We start from the raw sequence: 23,892 nt of genomic DNA on the forward strand, positions 1-23,892 counted from the left end.
GAGAAGCTAACTGTCTTTCCAGGTGCGCCTAATTGCTGTGAATGCAGAGCTGAAGTCGTGTGTGCAGAAGCAAGCTGAGGGAAGCTGGACGAAAGAAGACTCTCTGTTGTCAAGGCTGGATCAGAGACACCCGTGCTGCAGAGAGGTGTGGGTCCCAAGAGTGCCTGTAGCAGTAGTATCAGAATAAAGGAAGCCGGGTAGTGGAAGCAGCCCGTAGCCGCTTTGACTTTGGAGCCGGTGAATGAAGTTCCGAACTCCAAATCACAAGAAACTCCTTGCCGGTAACTGTAACCAGCTAAACTATCACTTGCGTTGAAGTAGAAGCGAGTAAAGTTGTTCGTAGTAGCGGGAAGTCTTCAGAGCAAAGGAAATTGTATCATTCACTTATTCAGCACAAGTTGAAGTGCCCGTGTAGAAAGAAACCCTTTATATTCTCATTGCTGCATGTAAAGCATTACTGGGTGGTTGCGTGTCTTGTATTAAGAGGGAGAATGTTGCCGGTAATCATTCAAAAAAGTAGCAGCTGACTTTCCTGAAGTGTTACAAGACTGTTTAGCATCAAAGAAACTGTGTTTCCCGGTCCACGAATAAAAGGGAACGCATGTCTTTAAGTGGAAGTTCATTATCAAAAGATAGCTTGCGTGTACCTACATTTGTTTCTAAAGTGAAACCTGACGCTTGTTCAGGACAATTATTTAGCAGTTGTAGAAGTTACTAGAAGGACATCAAGCCATTAGACACGATTCTTTCTAAGGTGAAACCAGCTGAATTAAGATCTGAACACCGATGTTTTTAAAGTTGTTGAAGCTGTTATAAGCCTAGAGTCCTCGGATAGAAGGGTGACAAGGTTATCCAAGGTTGGAAGAGTGGCAATACAGCTTTGGGGTAACTACAGGAAACAAGAAGGTGTGCATAAAGCAGAGAAGGGAGCCGGGTGCTTGTTAAAAAAACGAATCAACAATCTGTGAAGCCGAGACTGTTTTAGTTGAACGAGAGAAGCAGTCTAGAAGCCAAGACAGATTTTTGTGGTAGCTGTAAGACAGACAGAAGAGGCAAAGAGGCTGCCTTTTCTTATGGAATAAGAAAGAAGAGTGCCTTGCCTACCTGCAGATGTCGAAGAGTCTGGTCTAAGTTGCCTAATACATTTAAGTATCAAGTTGCAGCAGAAGCAGTAGAACTGTGGTTGTCTACAATTTTGTCAGACCACTTTCTATGGAATATAGTTGAAGCAGTAGTAGACTGAGAAGCAAAGGAGCCTGCTTTCAAAGTATTATTTATAGAAGGGAGTTCACAAGGAGAAAGCAACCCCCTTAGAAGAAGCATCCTGGCAGTTTATATTAAAAACGCTCCAGGGGTTACAAAAGAAGAGTTACTGTGGAAGCAGAAGTGGTACTTTTGTTTTGAACTGTACTCTATTCTGGAAGGAGGTCATCCAGGATTACCATTGGTGCGGTTTTCTTTGTGGAACTTGGAAAGGGAACTTTGCAACGACCGAAGAATGAACTGTTACCAGTGAATTTTTATTTGAGTAACCTTTGTGTCTTTGGAACTTTTCAAGAACTGATTTAAGACTTCACTTTTCTTTGTGAGAAATTGACTTTGGACATTCCTGGGGAACGAGATCTACCCAGGGCAAGTAGACGCCATCCAAGACACTGGTTGTTTGGTAATCTTTCATTTATGTTGTTTATGCTTTGTTTTCACTGTTCTGTTTAGTGTGAGTGCTAGTTTTGTGTATGCTAGGAGATTTCTCCTTAGTTCCTAGATTATGTAGGGAACTGCCTGGCAGAGTTGGCTTAGTTGGGCTTTCTTTGCAATTTCTGTTTAAAATAAAATGTCAAATACTAAGAAAACTACAATCAGTTGTCTGCCTCGCATTTCTGACCCCTCATGTGCAATACTCCAGGCGGGGCAACAATCAGCCCCGGAATCACTCTTCAAGGAAGGTATTGCGCATGTATGAACTATAAGATGGGCAGCCCATGATAAAGCTACCAACTGAAAAGATTCTGTAAGCACTCGATAGCTGTGTAGACTTGCCATGTTATATGCCTAGAAGAACCTGGAAATACAACCCATGCTCCTCTTGTTGCAAATTGCTGTAGCATAGACTATTGTTAACTGTTTTATCGCAGCAGCAAGAATAGACAGAAGAAGCTATTCACCCGAGTGGGCGCACAAACAACAAATCAGCACCAAATTCCACCAGATACGTATAACGCACCACTCAGGTGTACACTGGCCGTAGACATGGCTAACCACACACATCAGACTGCAGCAAGGACTATGACAAAATTCAGTTGTGCTGTTCACATAACTCTCTGCCTAGTCACACCAGACTACGCCTCAGCACCTCTGACATCAGAATGCAGTGCAGACCTATGACAAATTCAGGCACGCTGGACACATAGCGAGTCTATAGCAACCACGCCATCTCCCGACTCCTCTCAGCACCCACCCACATGCCTGTCCGCATGGGTTGCTCTCTACTGGAGCCTGGCCAGCCCTGCTAAGCCTTATTTGGCTGAATTCAAACACACATCCTACTTTTACTCCATAACCCCAACAGTCATGACTTCGGTCCTACGAGGGCGTTCCCACATACAGCGCATTGAGACTATAATAATGGTAAAAGCTGCTATATAAATGAAAAGTACAATACAGTACAATACAATACACAACCAGTACAAGGACTAAAACCATATACTAGAATCTCTCAACAACATCTTGAAACCCAACACATATATGTCACAGAGAAACAGCAAACCACCAGCCCCCTGGCACATGCAAGAAGAATATTAGAAAAAGAGTAATCTGAAAACAAGAGAAAACCTGGCTCAATTCTCAAACCTCATTTGACCTAATCTGACTTAAAGAACTTTGGAGTGTCCACAGATTGATCACAAAGGCTACCTGCTACCAGAAGACTATAACAGAAGCCAATAATGAAAGCAAGGATCTCACCAAGGCAGTCAAACAGTGCACCAACCCCACCTCCCCTCACCCCACCCTCACACCACTTATTACATTGAGAACTCTACCGCCATTAACAACTTCTTCATTGACAAGATCAGCAAGTTACGCAAAAACATCTTCGCGAACCACCTTACACACACCACACTCATCCTGTGCTCTCTGAGGAAAACAATGCTATGGTCCACCTTTAAAACTCTATCCGTGGAGGATCTGACTAACACCCTAGCTTCCCTCAAACCAGCCTCCATCCTCAAGGGACTCCCCACAGAAGCTATTGTCAATGCATCCCTCACCCAAGGAACATTTATCACCACCCTGAAAACAGGACACTACTCCCTCTACTAAAAAAAAAAATAGATCCAGTAGCTTCTTGTTAGGTACTGCTCCTTTGTAGCTAGAAGTGGAACGCTGCCATCCTGAAAGAATCTAGCCCCTGAAGACCAATCGTTTGGAGTACTTTGAAAAACCGTATTAAAGAAGCTACTTAGCAATTGAAGACAAACAAGACTAAGGAACACTTGGCACTAACACCGGGACTTAACCTTGAGGAGACCCTGGCCAACAACCAAAAAAGGCTCTGGACTCAGATGCATCTTGCACTGGGATCATCTTAGAATCACTGCTAACTAGCCTCGCTACTTGTGTCACAACTAGGGTAAAAAAAAAAACAAGAAGAATTAATAGAAATTAATCTGAATCTCATAGAGCCACTAAGCTGATCTACTTAGCAATCAGTTGCTCTGAATTTCATGCAATTGTATGTATGACCCCATGCTTGAATACTGTGAAAACACACATACTTGTGCTTGTAATATATATTGTGAGTACAATTAATCACAACTGTGCCTTGAAAAAGCCCGGCTAAGGGTGAAAACAAATGTGCGTGTCGCCAAATGGGGTATGTTGGCACTTTTTACTTAGGACAATACTTTTGGTAATTAACCAATAAAAATATATTAACTAGCGACCACTTTAGATTTCCCTTGTTTTGATATTTATCTCCCTTGGGGGTGATTAGTCCTTCAGATAACATTTGATAGGTCTGGTCATTTTCTAGCTAGGGTCTCTACGTATGGTTCCCAGCTGACACGATGTAGTTGTTTCCCGGCCTCAGCCTGACAGGCTTTTGTAATAGATGGTTGCTAAAATGTTTTGGTTCACAGGTGTTGCATTTGTGCCCCCGCCCTAGGCAAAGGTCTTGGTGTAAGGATGATGAGAGTGCCGATAGGTGGGTGTTGGAATGTGAGGTGATACACACAGTCTGTGGGTGTTGTTTAGCATTCCCCCACCCATTGAAAGCCCATAACCATTGTAATCCCTATGGCCATACCCACCGACTCTCTAACAAAAATCACACCTCTGGGGGTCTCCTAACAGCATTATTTGTTTTGATGTTGATGCAGATATCGATTAGTCACTGTACCACTGGAAGTCATTCGCAAGGTGGCCATCTCACTAATGTGTGATTTGTATTAATTCCTACCAATCCACATGAAATAAAGAACACATTAAAAATACATTATGAAAACCCAAATGATGCCTGCATCTAATCATATTTATTACATTATTCATTGTGAAACATTTTTATGAAACACAAAATAAAGGGCTATGATTGTACTAAATGGGCCGTTTTCCTTATCATTAAACATTTGGTGAACATTTGTGATCTTTAAATGATCACTAGTCGTGATGTATGCCCTGGCAGACACCGTTAGTATGGCTGTGCCCACTGCCACAGAGCACATTTCCCTTTAAGACTCCCATTTCTGTTCTTGCTCTTTTGTGTGAGTACTCCAGGGTCACAGAGGCAGAATCAGCAGGTTGCAGGCCTAGTGTCTGCCTGTGCCAATGCTCATCATCCACCAGAGGGCAGTGATGTACAGAAACCTTACCCAGTGCCAGGCGGGCCCGGGGCAGCTGCAGTCAGAAGCTGCCAAAGGGAGTGACACCTGCCTGTGGCTTGCGTGCTATGGACAGTGGCATGTCCAGACTCTTGACTGGGGGGGCCCAAGTGGGGCACTGATTTATGCAGGGGTGGAATAAAGTACAAGGACAACCGCAGATACTGATCATAGTTTAGGATAATGGGGCGGCACTTGGGTTGGCCAATCAGATTACAGGGGTAGCACGTGCCATCCCAGGCCATTCACTGGACACACCTCTGGCTATGGACAGTATGAGATCTCGGTGGACCTGCATATGGTTGACGACTAAGGCTGCTTTCGCCTTAGCAAATGGCCACCAGAAAGCCAAGGGAAGAAGTCCGGTAGCTGGGGTGGTACACTTGTTCTTGTCCAAGAGCACCTAAGCAGTAGTGTATGAAACTGGGTTAGAAAAATTACAAAATGTCACTTCATTTTCCAGTCTTCACCAAGTGTATTTCCCAGTACTGAGGGCACGTACCAGATAATAATGCAGCCATACCCCAAATACCCTACCAAGAAACAATACACAGCAGAACCTCTGTTCCTCGCCCAGGAACATATGGAAAGCTGATGTCATTGGAGCCCCAGCACAGACTTTCTTTTTGTTGCACACCATAATTTTTGGTTTTGGCAAATAGGTTGCATAATCCACCTAAGAGCCAAAAGTGTAGATGTATGTTTTCCGAGACGTTGCTGCCGGACCCATAACAATGGCGCCTGACTTCCCGTTGCCAACAGGCGCCGGTAATTTTGTTAGTCCCCATTCCCATAGAGTCCCATATGGGAATAGGGACATGGGAGCACTGGCACCATTGCTAACGGTGCTCCTGTGAAAACTCTGCGGGCCGGTGCCGTGCCGCCCTGCCCAGCAGGTCTGACTTGCCGGGCAGGACGGCAACTGCCTGCAGAGTTGTAGTGTGTGGGTCTGGAAAACAACGGTGCCTGAAAGTTGTTTCTGGAGCGGCACACTTATAATGAAGCCCAGAGAAATGTCTTTGAAAGGAGTAGCTGGCACGTGGAGGAGCACAGGCGTACACCATCTCCTCTTGCACACCTCTTGCACACCAATAGCTACTGCAATAGCTATGCATTGTCCAACCCACTATCCTTCCATCCGCACACAAAGTAAAACATAGAGGGATTCTTTATGCTTTTGTCAAACATCAGCATCTTGCAGGGAGTCGAGTTGATCATTAGGCCTGCACGGGGTGCAGCTGATTGACACGCACAATTGTGTGTTGCCGAGGTTTCCCATATTCTCCAGGCTCTTGTGGGCCTGGTAGACACATTCTTCCCACTGCTTCCACTCAGACTGCATGGCCTGCACCTCCCCATGCAGGAGCAGGCTGCCATTGGCAGTCCTGTTCAGCTTCACATCATGAGGCACTGTCTCCTCTCTGTTTGGGTGGCCTCTACTACGCTGTCCGGAATCTACCAACTCCTGAAATGGAACAGGCATTGCTACATTCATTTAGGGAATGGGATTCACTTTGGCGGAATGTGTTCAACTCTCTGTAGAGAACGTCAACCAGCACCCTCCCCACCCAAGATTACCCCAGCACTCCACCCACCTTTGCTCAAAATAGGACTCCAACCATGCAACAGAGCTTACCCAAGCAGATGCCTAATGTAGCTCACGCAACACTCAGCCACAGTTCATACCAAAACCGTGCCCACCCTAGCTCACCTCAACAACCCTCACACCCACCCAATCTCACCCCAACACAACATCCAACCTAACTAACAACCCTTCTGTTCCAGCTCACGCCAGCATCCCACCCACCCGAGTTCACCCGAAGACCCTGTGCTCACCCCAGTAAACCGATTCCAGCAAAGTGACCGACCCACCCTAGCTCACCCCACCATTGCACTGTCGAAACCGACAGTATTTTGCAGTTCTCATAGGCCCCTATACAGACATGAGCCATGGGCAGAGCAAAACTGCACCCAGACCTGGGCAGATGATGAAATGCAAAGTGTAAGCAGTTGCGATTGGCTGCCTCAAACAGAAAAGCCCATAAGGCTTCGTAGCCATGATGCTGGTCTCTGCCCGGAGCACTGGCACACCCAGTGATATGCAAGACGCCAGCTATGAAGGCAAGATTCCTCATAGGAGACTTAGGAGGGTGATCACATAGGTACTAGTCACCAGGGCAGGTCTGTTAAGTGTAATGGAAAGGTCAGTTGCAGCCAAAGGTTATGTATGTGGGTATGCAGAATAGAATTGCACAGGTATTTAATGGTGCTGTAAAGCCATGCCCCTCAATGCCAGAAGATCTTCTCTTAGGAGCCTCATTGTAAATGTAACTAACTAAATGTATCTTACAGGTTTTTCTGTATGAACCCTATTGTGTAAATCTCTATTAAAAGCCTGAGGATTGGGGGCCTCGGGATGACATGGTTGGGATGGGGGTGCTGTGCCAGTTTCCTTGTCTGCTTCTGCACAGCTGTCCAGAAATAAATTCTAGCTCTACCTTTGCTGCCTGGGTGGATTACTAGATTTATTGCAGGGCTTCCACAATTGGTACCGCTGTACCTCCGATTTGTCTCTCCCAGCTGAAACAATATCGGGAATATCAGAAGGCTCCCCGTTAAGCCCCTGTACCCATAAGGATGGGTAAAAGGCCTAACTGAAAACTCTGCACAGGGTTTTGGAGGGGGGCTGACCATTAAATTTGTCAATTCTTCTTGGGCTGCACAAAAGGCTGTAATCCTTAATTTACACTGGCAGCCTGTGTAGACCTAGAAGAGAAGGATGGGAGGAATTAGGCTATGGGACAAATTGCCATATGGGGAATTGGGGAATGGCATACAGAACGCAGGGATTTTTTTTTTTATATAAAAGGAATTAAATAATAGATGGAAAAGACAGGGAATCTGAAAAGAAGTGGAGGGTGGGAGCCAGTAGTGAAATCTTATTCAGGAAATTAATTTAAAATGGGAATAACTTGACACCCTGTGAATGGGAATGATGCTCTCATGAAAGAGCATACACACCCGGTGAAGAGCCATTGATCAATCAGGTGGCTGGAATATATACATTCTCTGCCTGCTGCTCCAGCCAGCTGAGGCCCATCCCCAGGTGGCTCATTTTAAAAATAAACGTATGTGGGGAGGCAACATGGAGCCTCTCTCTGTTGCCTCCACCATTCCCATACTCACCTAACCAAACAGAACCTCTCCCCATATTCCCATCCATCCCCACTTAGCTGCAGGACTGGAGCTTTGAGCTCCGGTCCGCTGCATGTCCAGCTCCAGCTACACCCATGGAAATGGAAAAGGGACATGTTCCCTTTTCCATCTGGCAGCGGGCATCTTTGTTTCCTTTTTTTTTCTTTTCAAAAGCAATGCCAATCTCTGAAGATAAATAAAAGAGAGACTGGTGCTGCTTGCAGCACCTACCTCCAGAGAAAAAAAAAGAAAACCATTCACACGCCAGATGAACAACCAACTTCGCTCGGGCCTACCGTGGCACAGGCTGGCAGGCCATAAACGGCCATGTCTGCCCTCCCACCAGGGAAAGAAAGCCATAAGAATCCACCCCAATCTGATGCAGATCTCTGCCATGAACACACCTGCCTATATTCATCACCGGCATGTGGTGAAAGGCACAGAAACCAGGTTGATCCCAGGTCCCTGTACCTTTTACTACACACAAGCAGTGAATTTCTGATCTGTCTCTGACGTGTGCGGAAATGGATCAGGGAAGGAGGAAAGAACGCAGGGATTGAGCCAGATCGTCTTGAGCCGGATCTCCTTAAATTTCGGAAACTCCTCAAGACTTTCCTCTCTGCCTCCTCAAGACTTTCCTCTCCGCCTCTTCCTTCTCTCTCCCTATACCCTGCTAACCCAGTTCTCTGTTTTCCCTCTCTTCCTCCTCTTCCTTACAGCACGCTGACTGGCCGTTGGGTGTACCTCAGAGTCTCACTGGTCCCGGGCACCCCTGCCAGTCCTCTTTTGCACTTGCATCGGGGACCTACACCTCACCCACACTCAATACACTTGAGAAATTAACCCTCGAGAGTGGCTCTCTCTGCACTTACCCAGTCTCAACCGACCGGGTGCACTTGATCCTCCCTCTGACCCTCTGTGGACTTGCTCAATCCGTGCGTACCACGCCTGCAGATCGTATGTCTGTTATCCCTTGTCTTCACCCCTTAATTGCCCTGTTAAAACTGCAGAATCGCTGCCACGCGTATTTGCTGTCTCCCAAAGTGTTAAATGTATTTTTTACTCACTTACTCTGCCTGTGCACACTATTATTGTCTCAGAATTTCAAGGGCTCTGAGGGACTGTTTGTTTTTTCCCCTTGTTCCCACCCTCCTTGAGCTCTTTGAAACAGTTGCCTGTGCATAGGTGCTATATAAAAAAAAATACCATACCATACCATACCAAGAGCACAAATGCACAAACACCCATTCTATCAGACTATTTTTCCTTGGTTTAACAGTGGGAATCAGAATGCGCCTGATCTAGTGTGATCTACCGCCTGGAGAAAATATATTTGCTTTGGTGGACCTCTAAGTCCAAATCATATTCTCACCAGACCAAAAGGACAGCAATGACAGAAATATAATGTTTTAACAACTTTTCCAAATAAAAAGGAAATAAAATGTGACACTTACCACACTGCGAGTTCATATTCTGGGATGGAAGAATAACTGGCCAAGTACGGACCAGTGTAGCTGAACGCAAGCAGGGAGTAATCCAACTGGGCGCCGCCTAGAAAGAGAAAAACAATACAATTTAGCAATTTATTCATTGTGGTTAATAATAAGTTCAAATGGGGCGGGAGGGGTGGGACTTGTGCAGAACTCTAGAAACTTAAGTACTCCACACAACCACAGACCAAATGAAGCATAGTCAGAAGAACCAGAAGCTTCCCCTACACGCTCACGCAGTTTGGTGGAACTCTTCTATATGTAGATCACTCTTTCACTACAAGGATGTAATTTGGACGCCCTGGCAGTTCTAGCCTGGGAGCATATGTAAATAGGGAGGTCAATCTGTTTTGCTTACAAAGAAGACATCTGCCCCTTCAGAAATATACTGAGATACCAATTCCTCAGCAAAGCGAACTTAAAATAAGTGGCATTGGTAGCAAAAAATGATATGTCCCATGTGGATCCCTGCAGAGAGCCTGCTCCGCCCTCATTCTGCCCCGTTAGCTGCGGCGGGATGTGTGATACCTCCTGTTAACAGCAGACAATGCCCCTTTTCAATGAACAAAAGAGTGTAAAAGAGGAAGGAAGGTAGAAAGACACAGTCAGTTTCAGGTAGCTGAATTATAGTCAGTTTGAGGGACAGTAGAGCCCTACAACCGTGCAGAAGGGTGAAAATAATATAAGTCCTAATAAACATTTTTTTTTTAATCTGTTGAGGTTAGGGGTGAATATATGTAGTGAGAATGCATAAATGAGATAGTCAGATAGTGAGATAAACTTGCATGTAGGACTAAGTATATGCTAGTACGCTAGGCATTATGGATGGGCCTAATGTTAGCTTAGGCTCATGACTTTGACAATTCTTGTGCTAACACAGATCACTCGTTTTAGTTTTCTTTCACTCCTAGGTACCGCACTCCAGCTCAGCTCAAACCCCACTCCTGACATCTCTTTTTGAAGAGCCCTAGTTGAGGGGTCAGAGGTGGCGGACACAAAGTGGCAGTGTTTTTAACATCAGACATCTTTACTAAAATAAAAGGGTTCCATAAAGGTCTCTCTGTCACTGTCCTAAAGAGAGTTTCCCTACTTAGGAAACTACAACTAAAGATCAGTTTCGTCGTTAAATTGATAAGCACTGTCCTTGTGTCCTTATGTCCAAACATACTAATCTGACCCTCACACTGGAAATGAAAAACTAAAGGTGTAAGGGAAGGGTCTCTGATGTAGGTTTTGTAAAAAGGTTCAAACACAAGTAGATAAATCCAATAAAAACGGTCCTTGGATCCTGAGGGTGGTTTCCCTTCCCCTGGGTGTCTCAGGTATGATGGCAAAAGTGTCTTTTCCAAACTATAGTCCCTTAAGGGTGGCACAAATGTGTCTCTTTCAAACAACAACCTCTTACGGAGAACCTCCTGGTATACTCCCCCTACAGGAAGCCTTTAGTAGGTTCATCAGATCCCCTGGTCTACTCTCCTGCTAGGTATGTGCCCACAATGTCTTATTCCGCTGTATATTTCAAATGGATCACCTGGTGTACTCCCCTGCCAGGAATCCTTTTCTGCGGCCCGCCGATCTCCTGGTATACTTCCCTGGCAGGTATCTTCTCCCCAAATGTTCACTGCCTGATGTGCTTCTTTCACCAGGGCTTCTTTTAAGGTTCTCACTGTCTTTCAGAATAGCACAGTATACTTTTTTGGCTTCAGGTTCTACTTGTTCCAACTTTCCCTGCATGAATATCTCATATATGGGGCCTTGTCCAAGTTCAGTCCTTTAACTCCTTCAATAGTATTCATTGACTTTTATTTTATTTATTTTATTTTTTACATTTGTAGAGCGCACTGCAGCCCAAAAGCATTGAGGCGCTTGTTACAGGAAGGTGTACGTAAGCAAGACTGAAAAACACTCAGTGAAAACTTAGTTACAGCATATGAGCAAGGTTATGAGTGGAAGCGCCCCCAAGTTAGCACGATCCTCCCCGCAATGGGAGACAATAATGGACACTCCCGTGATGGGAATAAGGCCAAGACAGAGTGCGGGTGAGCATAAGTGGGAGTTTATCAAACGAATATGGCATGCAAAGAACTCTGCAACCTCCGAGAGCGCTCTGCCTGACAATCGCAAAGGCAGGCGTATTTCTAATACAAAAAACGTCATCAGAACCTACACACTATAGGGGGCACAAGTTAATTGGGATTGGGTGGCGTCGACTAGCTATAGGTGTTGCTGCAGCGTGGTTGGTCCGGGTGGGAGGACGTCACTGGTCAGCCTCGTGGGTTGGGTTGGGCCTGGCAGGCCGGCTTGAGGTCATCCGGGCGGTGTTGGTACGCTGGGGCAGCCTGTGACAAAGATGAATACCTTCCCTGACTTAGGTGCCCTAGATCATGCACATTGCAGTTACTTAAAACCCCATATCTAACTTCTACAGTAAATCTTTCAATCAATACAACACAGGAGGAATGCACCTTGTGAGGGGTCTGGTGGTCATCTATTGGATTTACTGGTGTTCTGACGTCTGGTATTTCAGGTCGAGGGGCTGGGCTCTGGGGGCTTGTGCCGGGTGGTACATGTTTTATTACTACGTTAGAGGCTACTATGAAGGGGGGCTCTGTGTCTTGTCCCATTGTCAGGGGTAGTCTTTGTGCGGGGTCAGGCTTCTTGGGGTGGTCTGGGGGATTGTGGGATTTACGAGAGGGTACTGGTAGATCAGTGGATTCAAACGTAAGTTTATTACCGTGCTGTAAATAACGCAGGTGGCGGCCGGTGGCCTTGGATGCTGTGTTGGGGCCTCTGACTCTCTGAAGCGGTTCCAGCTTGGTCGGGGGAGGTGGGGGAGCACGGCACAGGCCTTAGCTTTTTTCTACTTGGCAGGCTTCGTAGGGTGGGAGGGAGAATGGCCTTGCATATATTCACAAAAGGTATTTTCCTCGTGTGTTGCCTAATTTTGAATACAAAACTTTTATATCATTTGTCTTCTTTAAACTACTATACCATACATATATACTTCGAGTTCATTAAACATTTCGTTAATATATTCAGTCTGAGTACCTTTTCGTTACCTAACATTATATTCAATACAGTGTTTGATTATTTTATGTACATTAGACGTTACATGAGGTAGTTCTAGGTTATGGCCTACAGAGATTGATACTCGCCGCTTTGGGTGATTAAGAAAACATATACGAGTTCAGGTTTCTACATAAAATTGAAAGAACACTTATACAGATAAAGGTTATACGTTTTGTCGACATCTTTCTCTGTGGTTATAGCAGCATTAGTCCAGACCTGGGGTGACATCATATAAACGTTACATCTTTATGGTTGATTCACAGTTTACAGAATCTGTTTAAACAGAGGTAGTTCATTAATCCCAATACTTGAATTATTTTCTACTTTCTTCAGATAGTGATGCTTCAGTTTTTTCCCCGTCGCCCCGGCCTCGCGGACCAGGTCATGCGGGGTGCAGTATTACATTGTGAACGATAAAATGTTACAGTGTTAGCATCTCGGGTTAGCTCATACCCGACTTTCTCATGGGAACGCGCTCGCAGCGGATCTACCAGGGCTACGGCGGCAGGGATACTTGGAAAGCCCTCCAAAGGTGGGGGCCGCGCTACAGCGCGCTGAACTCACGCCATCTTTGCTGGGCAAGAAGGCTTCTAGGCCTGTCTAAACGTTAGTGTGTGTGTGTATGATGGATACGTGGGGGCAAGGTCATCGGCGGGCAAGCCCTCCTCCACCTGGGCCCGGGTGGCATGAGGGGACGCTCGGCGAGCCATGGTCCTCACCTGGGGAGAATAATGCAGGAGAGGGGGGCCTTAAGGCCTGTCCTCCCCTACATTTCCCCCCTTTCGTTACTAAAGTAACGAATTCTTCAGGTCTTCCAACCTTCTGCACTCTTGTTCCTCTACTATCGCGTCATCCCATGCAGGTGTTCCCTTGATGGGCATCCATGCCCTACACACCCCCCTTAAGCTCTCTCCTCTTCTAGCATATTCGTCTGGTGTGCACGTCAAATATATACAGTCACCCCACTTTCCTCCAAATCTACCCAGACCTCTGTGTACCATTCTAATTCCACGTCTCGGGGCTCCTTGATAGTGGTATGCCATAGCTTGTCTACTATGTACTTGTCACGGTACATAGGCACTAACCGGTACTGGGGGGTGTTGTCTATTCCTGTCTGCACATGTACTTCTTGTGTTGCCCTCATTGTAGCACCAGAGTTGCCCATTGTCACCATCATCATTGCGCCGTTAGGGACCGCATTTGCACAACATCGGAGGCCCACCTGGCACAGGCAGAACGCCACGAGGAGGAACACCACAGCTGGTACCAGAAATTTCATCGTCATTCCAAGCCAAGAGGGAACCCAGGAGAAGATATTGTCGAACCACGTGCTGGCTTCTGCTCCACCTTCCATCTTCATCTTCTCTCCCAGATTATGTACTGCTTCGATCACGTGGGATAAGGAACCATTTTCCGCGTCTTCAGAAGGTACGAAAGTGCAGCAGGCACTTCCTATTTTTCGGCAAACACCTCCGTCCATCGCTGTCAGTAGGTCCAGAACATACCTGTTCTGCATGGTCATCAGGCGTAGAGCTCGCAGTTCTACTTTTATTATGTTGAACCCTTCTTCAGTGTCATTGGCTAACTGAATCAGTTCCCACCGTGTTATCTGGAGCCATTTTGCATTTGCCCTTGCTTGGACACTTGAAATTAGCGAGGCAAAGAATGTTTCTACAGAGCTGAACAGTCGGTACCTGTCTGGGATCTGTGCCAATAAATCGGACGAAGCTTGAGATATGTAATTTGATGCCCGTCTGTTCCGTGATAGCTCTTCTCCCTTCTCTCCGGAGGACAGGACATAGAGGTGTGATTTTGCAGTGGGAGGAACCACACCCTGGTGCATGTTCCCTGGCATCCTTTTATTTTCGTCAACGTGGCTTTCTGGAATCACCATTAGGGCCGAGTGCAGAGTGGCCATCGAGCAGCTGCCGCTCCATGCCTGGGGAAGGTGCAAGTAGGCCTGGTTCCCACATACCCAGTATGTGTCCATCAATGCGGCTGTTCCTTTTCTCATGTCTGGGATGGTGAGAGTTTTGTTGCAGTTTTTATTCGTCCCTATTGCCACTTTTCCTTCTCCCTTAAAACATAGTTCGTTCTTGATCTCACTTTGTAGCTTGAAGGGTTTTTCCATTGCTGTTACCCATGTCAGTTTGGAAATGTGCTCCTTCCATACTGGTGTGCATGTTTCTTCCATCCATCGCATTCTGGCTGGTTGGACACCTCTCAGTGCTTCCGCTTTGCACAGTACTTCTTCATCTTTCCATTTGTTTTCAGAAAACAGTGTCCCTTGTATCGCAAAAAATGGTTCTTTGAGACATACCACTCCAGCTGCTTTTGGGTAGCACGTTTTTTCAGTCTGTATAATCTTGAAAGTGACGTCGTGTGCCTGGAAGGTGTTTTTTATTCGGCATAGCGTGAGATGAAGGAGACACTGGGCATCTACAATGGGCAATTCTCTGGGCAACAACACTTTAGGTGTGCCTGATGCATGGGGAATGAGCGAGCAGACATAACAGCTCTCATTTGTCGTTTGTTTGGCTGTGGCACTCATATCAGCATACCATTTATTTGCTTGGTGGGGGTGCCGAGGGTCTTCCATTTTGTCTAAGCCTAACCCATAGTACTCATCATACCCCCTCCTGCTTGTCTCTCTTCTCCGCCTACTATCCTTGCTTCTCCTACGTCTGCTGTTTTTGATAGATGAAAAAATGGGCCCCCCTTCCTCCTTCCCACCCCCCTTGTCAAATTTCTGATATGTTTCATTATGTTCTTTCATAGTTATAATATTCCCATCTTCCTCAATAAACAACAAGTCACTTTCTTCTGATGGGGTGGGGAGGGTGTTGGGGCTGTTATATAGTTCAGGTATGGACATTGTGTTGTTTTCCATTTCTGTTTGTATACCTCTTGAATCTGACAGGGCGACAGTGGGTGGTTCAGTGTAGTAACCCCATACAAAGTGTGATCCATCCCATACCAGAAAATCACCTTCTTTAATATTTACACTTGTGGTTGCATTGCTCCCAGGAGCTCGGGTGATGTTACTCCCCCCTCCCCCCTCGGTCATCTCGATAGAGATGAACGCTATAAACCAATATGTCACCAGGCAAAATATTGATAGGAAGAACACAATAACACAAATTGACAATCCGCATTCGTATGAATATGTAAGTCTATCTATTAACATTTCTTTAACTCTAACAAATCTATTAGTTGCAGGCTGCCCATTAGATGCCATGGTAATTCCTGTTTGAGATACAAAAGTGCATTAAGTACAGGCATGTAAACATTTCCAAAGTTGTTAACTTTTTTTTTTTTTTTTTTTTTTTCCATAAAGCATGGACGTGGGTGGGGGAAGGGTTTGTTTCCACAGACACGGGTATTTACAATCAATACTTTTAGATCATTGTATATTATATAGAAAAAACTTCAACAGAAAAATTTTTCGTACGAATGCCATGTCATCAGTTGCATTCATTGTCAATCGCTGCACATACACAAAATCACCTTCACTCATTCTGCACAACTCCACTGTCCGCTGTTGCCTGTGCCTCGTCCTGCACCTCACCTTCCACGGCGCTATAGGCTCTGCGTACGTCTGTCAAATGCACCCAGTATCTTAGGCCCTTCACCTTTACTGCCGTGGGCGTGCAAAACACTACCTCATAAGGGCCATGGAAACGTGGCGCATTCCACCTTCGCACAAAACTTCTGACATATATAAAGTCACCGGGCATTAGCTGTAATGGTTTGTCAGGCAGTGTCACTGTTTCTGTTGTATTCCCCTCCTCTCTTGTAGAGGGGGGGGCTAGTTGCTTCGCTATTATGCGCGCTGCCCGTGTCAGTTTTTTCAAGTACTCTGTGAACTCCTCTCCCAATACCGCTGCGCTTCTGTGTGCATCAGAACGTTCACGGAGAGGTGAATGTGTTGTGTTCATTCTCCTTCCCGTGACGATCTCATGCGGGGACAAATGGTGGTCTTTACTTGGCTGATTGCGCAATTCGAACAGGGCCAGAGGTAGGCAGTACATCCAGGTCTTTTTGAGGGAAAAACATAATTTTGACAATCTGCTTTTTAACAGGGCGTTCATCTTTTCCACTACGCCATTACTTTGAGGATGATAAATCGAGCATAATTTGTGCTTTATTCCTAATAACGTAGTCACTTCTTTGAATAGTTCATTGACAAAATGTGTACCATTGTCTGAGCGAATGACTTCGCAAATTCCCCAGCGCGGGAATACTTCCCTTACTAGGAACTTTGCGGCGCTCTTCGCATCAGGGCGCGCACAGGGACCTGCCTCCACCCACCTCGAAAAGGGACATACAACCACAATCATGTAACGAGCCCCATTGCATCTTTCTCCCATGTCTACATAATCAATGTGGAGCTCTCTGAATGGGCCATTTGGTTTTGGTATCGTACCTCTCAGTGTGCGCAATGTCATACCTGAGTTGTAAATTTGACATGTCGTGCATTCCAAAGCCAGCCTTGTGATGTGTTCCTGGAGGCAAGGTGCAAACCAATCTTCTTGTATCTCCGCCATTATGTGTTGTTTTGCATTATGTGCGGGGAAGTGTAGTTGTTGAAATGCTATTTCTAACAATGTGACTGGCATCACAGCTTTTCCTGAACTTTCTTGTCGCCACAATAAATCGGTCGGCGATTTGCTGCATCCCCTCTTAGTCCACAGCAATTTTTCTTCTGCACTAGCTCCCTCTTGCAGCTCTATTATTTCCTGTGTGGGCATCATGTTGTATCCTGTGGGGACCTCTTGGCTTGTTGTGTGGTGCAACATGTACTCTCCTACCTCACCTTTCTGAAAATATGAAGCTTCTTTGGCAGCGGCGTCTGCTGCCGCGTTCCCCAAAGATATAAGATCTGTATTTGTAGTGTGGGCTTGGCATTTTACGATGGCCACTGCCGTGGGATCTTGCAGGGCCTCAATCAGTTCTTTCAATAATTCTGCATGCTGAACCGGTGTTCCATCTGCTCGTCGAAACCCTCTCCGCCCCCACCGTGCCAGCCCGCCGTGTACTGTTGTTGTCATGTATGCTGAGTCTGTATAGATTGTCACTGCGCACCCCTTGGCGGCATGCAATGCTTCTATTAGTGCTATTAGTTCTGCTGCTTGGGCTGAATAGTGTGATGGGAGGCGGTGTTGCACTAGTGTCTCGTATTCATAATCGTACAACTGCCATACCCACATGTTTCTCTCCTGTCTCCATGTCTATTGATGCTGACCCGTCCACGAAATACACCTCTCCCTCGTTCAGGGCATATCATCCTCCAGGAACCTCCCTTCGCCTTTTTAATCGGGTAAATGCATGTGTTACATGGGGAGTTTGAGGGCACTATTATTCCTTGCGCTAGCAGTGCATCTATTGTCTCTCTGATCCCTTCTTCTGCTTCGCGTGACAATGGATATTGTTTTACCCGGGGTAGAATTGCTCCCTGTTTAAGTTTTATTACCACAGGCTGTACCCCATGTAGTAACCCCACATCGTGGGGGCCATTTGTCCATATGTTAGTGGGTACTAACCTCATGTCGTCATCAAAAAATGTATGTGGTGCCCCTACTACTGCCATTAATTCAACTTTAGTTTTTCTGGCTGTAACTACAATGTCGCACGGCATTGCTAGTTCCATCACTATTTCGCCATCTATCTCAGTGTCAGAAAATAGCTCCTCGTCCGAGAGCTCCCGCAGTGGGATATTTGCATTTGTACACAGTACTGTCCGCCACTCACATCCTTCCATGTCAACGCCAATCACACATATTCTGTTTGCTGACACGTGTACTGCGTGTAAATCCAACGATAGCACTGACCCGGGAGCAGTGTCGGGGCTCACTATGGGGCGGAAAAGGAATTCGGCTGGGATCCTCCAATCCATCCTTTTTAGTTCTGGTACAATGAGAGCCAATGCTCTCATGCCCTCAATAAACATCTCCTCGTCTCTTGGTAACCCTCTGATCTCTTGCATGATTGTGTGGCCGTGTATTACTGCTAGTATGCGGACGGGACATATGCCTGGTGTTGAACATACGATACCGCTTTCTGTGAATGATATTGTCATATTTAGTTTGCTTAAGAGATCCCTCCCCAGCAAATTAATGGGAGAGCGTTCATAGTACAGTAAGGGTGCTTTCACTGTTTTACCCCCCACTGTCACATCCAATGCCTCTGTGTAAGGAACTTCAATTACAGCCCCAGAGAACCCCTGCGTCTCTAACGTTCTATTAGATAACGGGAACCGGCCCTCTTTAATACATGATTTTTCCGCTCCCGAATCCACCATGAATATGAATTGCTTGTCTCCTATCTGCGCTCCTATCAATGGTTCCTCTGATGCATTGTGGGTCGTGGATAGTACTGGACACGCAAGTGCTCTCTGTGGGCTGTCCTATGCGGGGTGTCTCATTGCCCCCCCTTGATCAAAAATGTTCCCCGAAACTACTGACACCCCGCTATAAGGTGCGGGGGCAGGCGCTCCATTAGCTACTGTGGCGAAAGTGTTACCTGGCGTGTATTGCATATTGTCATTATTCTGTGGGTGGTTTTGTGTTCTGTACTGATGTCCGTGTAGTTGTGCGTTACTTCTTTGTCCTGCATTTTCTGGTTGTTGGTATTGTCCCATGGGGAGGCCGTATGGGCTTCCTGGGTGGGGGTGACCGTACTGCTCTGTCTCCTGGAACCCGTTGTTTTGTCTGCTCCTGCACTCCCTTGAGTAATGCCCCCATCTCCCACAATTCCAGCAGCTCCCCTGTGGACCTCTGGGACCCTGCCACCCATTTCCTCCCATTCCTCCATACCCTTGTCCTCCTCTTCGGCCCCTGTACCCACCTCTTCCCCCTCTTGGGGCCCACTCTTGCCACGCGAGACCTCCGTTCTGCTCTTGTTCGTTCCACTGTCGCTGGCCTTGTCCGGCCCAATTTGCTGCTATTCTCCCTTGTATTGCTATCTGCCCCTCCTCCCCTTCGTCTCCCTCCCTCATGAGTGGGAGTCCTGCTACCGCTGCTGCAACCTTCACTAGCTTTGATTGTACCAACTTCGCTTCGTCTGCCAACCTTTTCTGTGCTACTTTCTTCTCTCTTTCTTTTATTCTTTTGCAATGGTGCACTATTATGCTTTGGATCTCTGGCCACCCCTTCGCCTCAACACCTGCTATTTTGTCGAGTGCCTTCTGCACCTCTTTTGGGAGCCCTCTCTTGATGATAAAGTAAAACAGAGACGTTGACTGATGCCAGGGCGTGCCCGTTTCCGCTCTCCACATCTCCTGCACCCGGAGAATGTAATCCATAGCATCCTCCCCGTCATTCATTGTACATTGCATTACTGACTGTAAATCTGGGGTATCTGGGAACGTCTCCCGCAGTGCGTCCCACACCCTTGCTCGCACTGTATTAAAGGAAGCCCCATCATGGCGATCACAATCTAACGTCACGCCCGGGAAACCAGCCTTAGCCCATACTCTGTCCGCTTGATCTCCTACTGCAGATACTAGTAGGCTTTTCACATCGCCTACTGCCAACGGTATGCCGGCGGTATGTTTCTCAAATGCATATATCCACTTGCTTGCCCCTCCTGACAACGGGGGCAATAATTTCATTAGATTAGCCTTGTCCATCTGGGCCCAGGGTATATAGTTTGGTCTCCCCCCCCCCCCTGTGTATCAATGGAAGTTGTAACTTCCCTTTTGCAGTTGCACCCTCCCCTACCTTAGTCGCTGCTGACTCCAATGACGCCATCTTCCCCACTCTATTTCTTAGTCGTCCCATCCATTCATCATCTATAGTCCCTAGCGAGCATGCACCGTCCACCTCCTCGCTTTCCCCTCCTACTGCCATACTCAACCTATCACTCTCATCCATCCCTCCTCTGACATCACATAACAAGTCCTCTCTGATCCCTCTCTCTCGTGATACATCACCAATGCTCCCTTCTACTGCTCCTACCTCTATTATTCGTGTCGGCTCTTCCTCAATTCTGAACAGTATTTCCCCCTTTTTCCATCCTTCCTCAATTTGTCTACTTTCGCTTGACGCTCTAGACGTGCGTCCTGATTGTGTAGGGGCGCACGCTGTGCGCTCACATATGTCTTTTATTCTTGAGAGTTCATCCCTCGCCACAGAAAGCCTCGACTCTAAGTCACTCGTTAGCTTTTCTATATCCACTCTCTGTGTGCTTCCCTGGGCTCGCTCTCTAGTGCTTTCGTATGGCAGGGGGGCTGTTGGTCTTTGTGGTGTAACAGTTGTGGGGGGAGGCACATAAGTAGGGTCGCTATATCCTGCTGCGGGGGCTGGTTTGTTCAATATTGGGTACAAGCTAATCACCTCCGTAGGTTGTTCTGTATTTAACTGGTCCTTTTCCCCTCTTGGAATCATGAGTGGGTTGTCTGTTGTGGACGGCAGATCGACATTTGGTGCCGGATCTTTGGGTGGGGGTACTTCCTCAAACAGTCTCCAGAGGTCTAATATCTCCTTCCTATTTTGCCATTGTTTTCCCTTATACTTGAGGCTAATGCATGCTCGTACCATATCAAGAACGCTTTTGTCAAAAGACCCTCCCTCGGGCCAAATCTGGGGCAATCCCTCCCCTTTCAATTCTGTTACCCATTGATCGTGATATTTATTTATTCGTTCAGCGTACCCCGGTAAGCTCTTACAAATATGCGACAAGGGAGTTTCTGCCCCCATATTCTAAATCACTAGCAACGACCGTGTCCACCTCCTTTACTTTTAGTTAGGTGTAGATATATGTATCTATATCTTTATGGCACAGACAAGAGCGGACGTCTCAACGATTTCACCCAAAGTTATTCACTGCACAAATCCTTTCTTACTCACCACAACTCATCCCCTTCCCATTCCCATACACTCTCATGTGATTTCACTTACAACCAATCAACTACTAGTTATGGCCAACACTCTCTAGCACCCCCTCGCGGTCAACCGTTCGTCTCCAATACTCACACGGTGCGCGCACCCCTCACAATACTTTCCCACTCACACCTCGTCTTTTTTCCTCCCTTTCCTCCCTGGCCAGCTGTCCCTGTTTTTCTGCTAAGGTTACTGTGTTCACGTCTGTACGTGCCACTACTTAATCCCCACTCCTACAAAAGTGCTCCCTATTTTATAGTTCTTCTACAAGTATATTTACCTTATACCCTTTTCGCTTTCACCCCTTGCCCCGTGGAATGGAAGAAATAGAAAGAGTAGCAATCACTAAAAATATTCTCCGTGTCTCCCTTTGCCAGACACCAATAACTTATTTTTTACTTCTTCATATATTCCCAGTACTAGTTTAGATAGCACTATGCGGCGCCGCCTTCCACCCCCTTTCGGAGCTAGGTTTCCGTCACTTCTACCTCTTCACTTACTTCTTACTCCTAATGGCCATATGCAAAGAAAAGATAAAGAAAGTTTTAAGACCTGTCTTTAGTAGACACCCGTGATTCTCTCCTCTATCTGCCCACGTTCTCCGGTTCACAAGTTCCCCTCCCTCTCCCTTTATGATCGCTCGCACTCGGTACTCACGTGCCCGTCTTGAACCGATAGTCTCCGAAACTGGGTCCGTCCAGGCGGTGTTGCCTTTCTGCTCAACAGTCAGCCCCGGCTCCGGCGAGCGGTACTCAAAGGGGATTTTGCAACCGGGATCCCGTACCCCTTCTAGTTTGAGTGCGCACTTCTAAGCGTACCGGTCGCCGTTGGCGGGTAGCTTCCCGGAGCCGGCCCACCGTGCGTTTCCCTTTCTGACCGGAGATTCTCGTGCCAAAAGGGGGTCGTTAAAAGGAGTTCAGGAAAAATAAATTTGGAAATATCACGCTATCGGGGTCACCACTGAGTGGAAGCGCCCCCAAGTTAGCACGATCCTCCCCGCAATGGGAGACAATAATGGACACTCCCGTGATGGGAATAAGGCCAAGACAGAGTGCGGGTGAGCGTAAGTGGGAGTTTATCAAACGAATATGGCATGCAAAGAACTCTGCAACCTCCGAGAGCGCTCTGCCTGACAATCGCAAAGGCAGGCGTATTTCTAATACAAAAAACGTCATCAGAACCTACACACTATAGGGGGCACAAGTTAATTGGGATTGGGTGGCGTCGACTAGCTATAGGTGTTGCTGCAGCGTGGTTGGTCCGGGTGGGAGGACGTCACTGGTCAGCCTCGTGGGTTGGGTTGGGCCTGGCAGGCCGGCTTGAGGTCATCCGGGCGGTGTTGGTACGCTGGGGCAGCCTGTGACAAAGATGAATACCTTCCCTGACTTAGGTGCCCTAGATCATGCACATTGCAGTTACTTAAAACCCCATATCTAACTTCTACAGTAAATCCTTCAATCAATACAACACAGGAGGAATGCACCTTGTGAGGGGTCTGGTGGTCATCTATTTGATTTACCGGTGTTCTGACGTCTGGTATTTCAGGTCGAGGGGCTGGGCTCTGGGGGCTTGTGCCGGGTGGTACATGTTTTATTACTACGTTAGAGGCTACTATGAAGGGGGGCTCTGTGTCTTGTCCCATTGTCGGGGGTAGTCTTTGTGCGGGGTCAGGCTTCTTGGGGTGGTCTGGGGGATTGTGGGATTTACGAGAGGGTACTGGTAGATCAGTGGATTCAAACGTAAGTTTATTACCGTGCTGTAAATAACGCAGGTGGCGGCCGGTGGCCTTGGATGCTGTGTTGGGGCCTCTGACTCTCTGAAGCGGTTCCAGCTTGGTCGGGGGAGGTGGGGGAGCACGGCACAGGCCTTAGCTTTTTTCTACTTGGCAGGCTTCGTAGGGTGGGAGGGAGAATGGCCTTGCATATATTCACAAAAGGTATTTTCCTCGTGTGTTGCCTAATTTTGAATACAAAACTTTTATATCATTTGTCTTCTTTAAACTACTATACCATACATATATACTTCGAGTTCATTAAACATTTCGTTAATATATTCAGTCTGAGTACCTTTTCGTTACCTAACATTATATTCACTACAGTGTTTGATTATTTTATGTACATTAGACGTTACATGAGGTAGTTCTAGGTTATGGCCTACAGAGATTGATACTCGCCGCTTTGGGTGATTAAGAAAACATATACGAGTTCAGGTTTCTACATAAAATTGAAAGAACACTTATACAGATAAAGGTTATACGTTTTGTCGACATCTTTCTCTGTGGTTATAGCAGCATTAGTCCAGACCTGGGGTGACATCATATAAACGTTACATCTTTATGGTTGATTCACAGTTTACAGAATCTGTTTAAACAGAGGTAGT

General features: G+C 46.6%; 1 protein-coding gene across 1 annotated transcript in view; it reads right to left on the reverse strand.

Moving 5' to 3' along the window:
* Positions 1-23,892, reverse strand: part of CFAP43 (cilia and flagella associated protein 43) — a 1,012,780-nt gene that overhangs the window by 923,259 nt on the left and 65,629 nt on the right. Inside the window, exon 3 of the mRNA XM_069611745.1 lies at positions 9,527-9,623. Within this exon, the coding sequence (XP_069467846.1) occupies positions 9,527-9,623 (97 nt within the window). The remainder of the gene's footprint in view (positions 1-9,526; positions 9,624-23,892) is intronic.

This window comes from Ambystoma mexicanum, chromosome 8, assembly GCF_040938575.1.
Source record: "Ambystoma mexicanum isolate Mex_15411 chromosome 8, UKY_AmexF1_1, whole genome shotgun sequence".
Lineage (NCBI taxonomy): Eukaryota > Metazoa > Chordata > Amphibia > Caudata > Ambystomatidae > Ambystoma > Ambystoma mexicanum.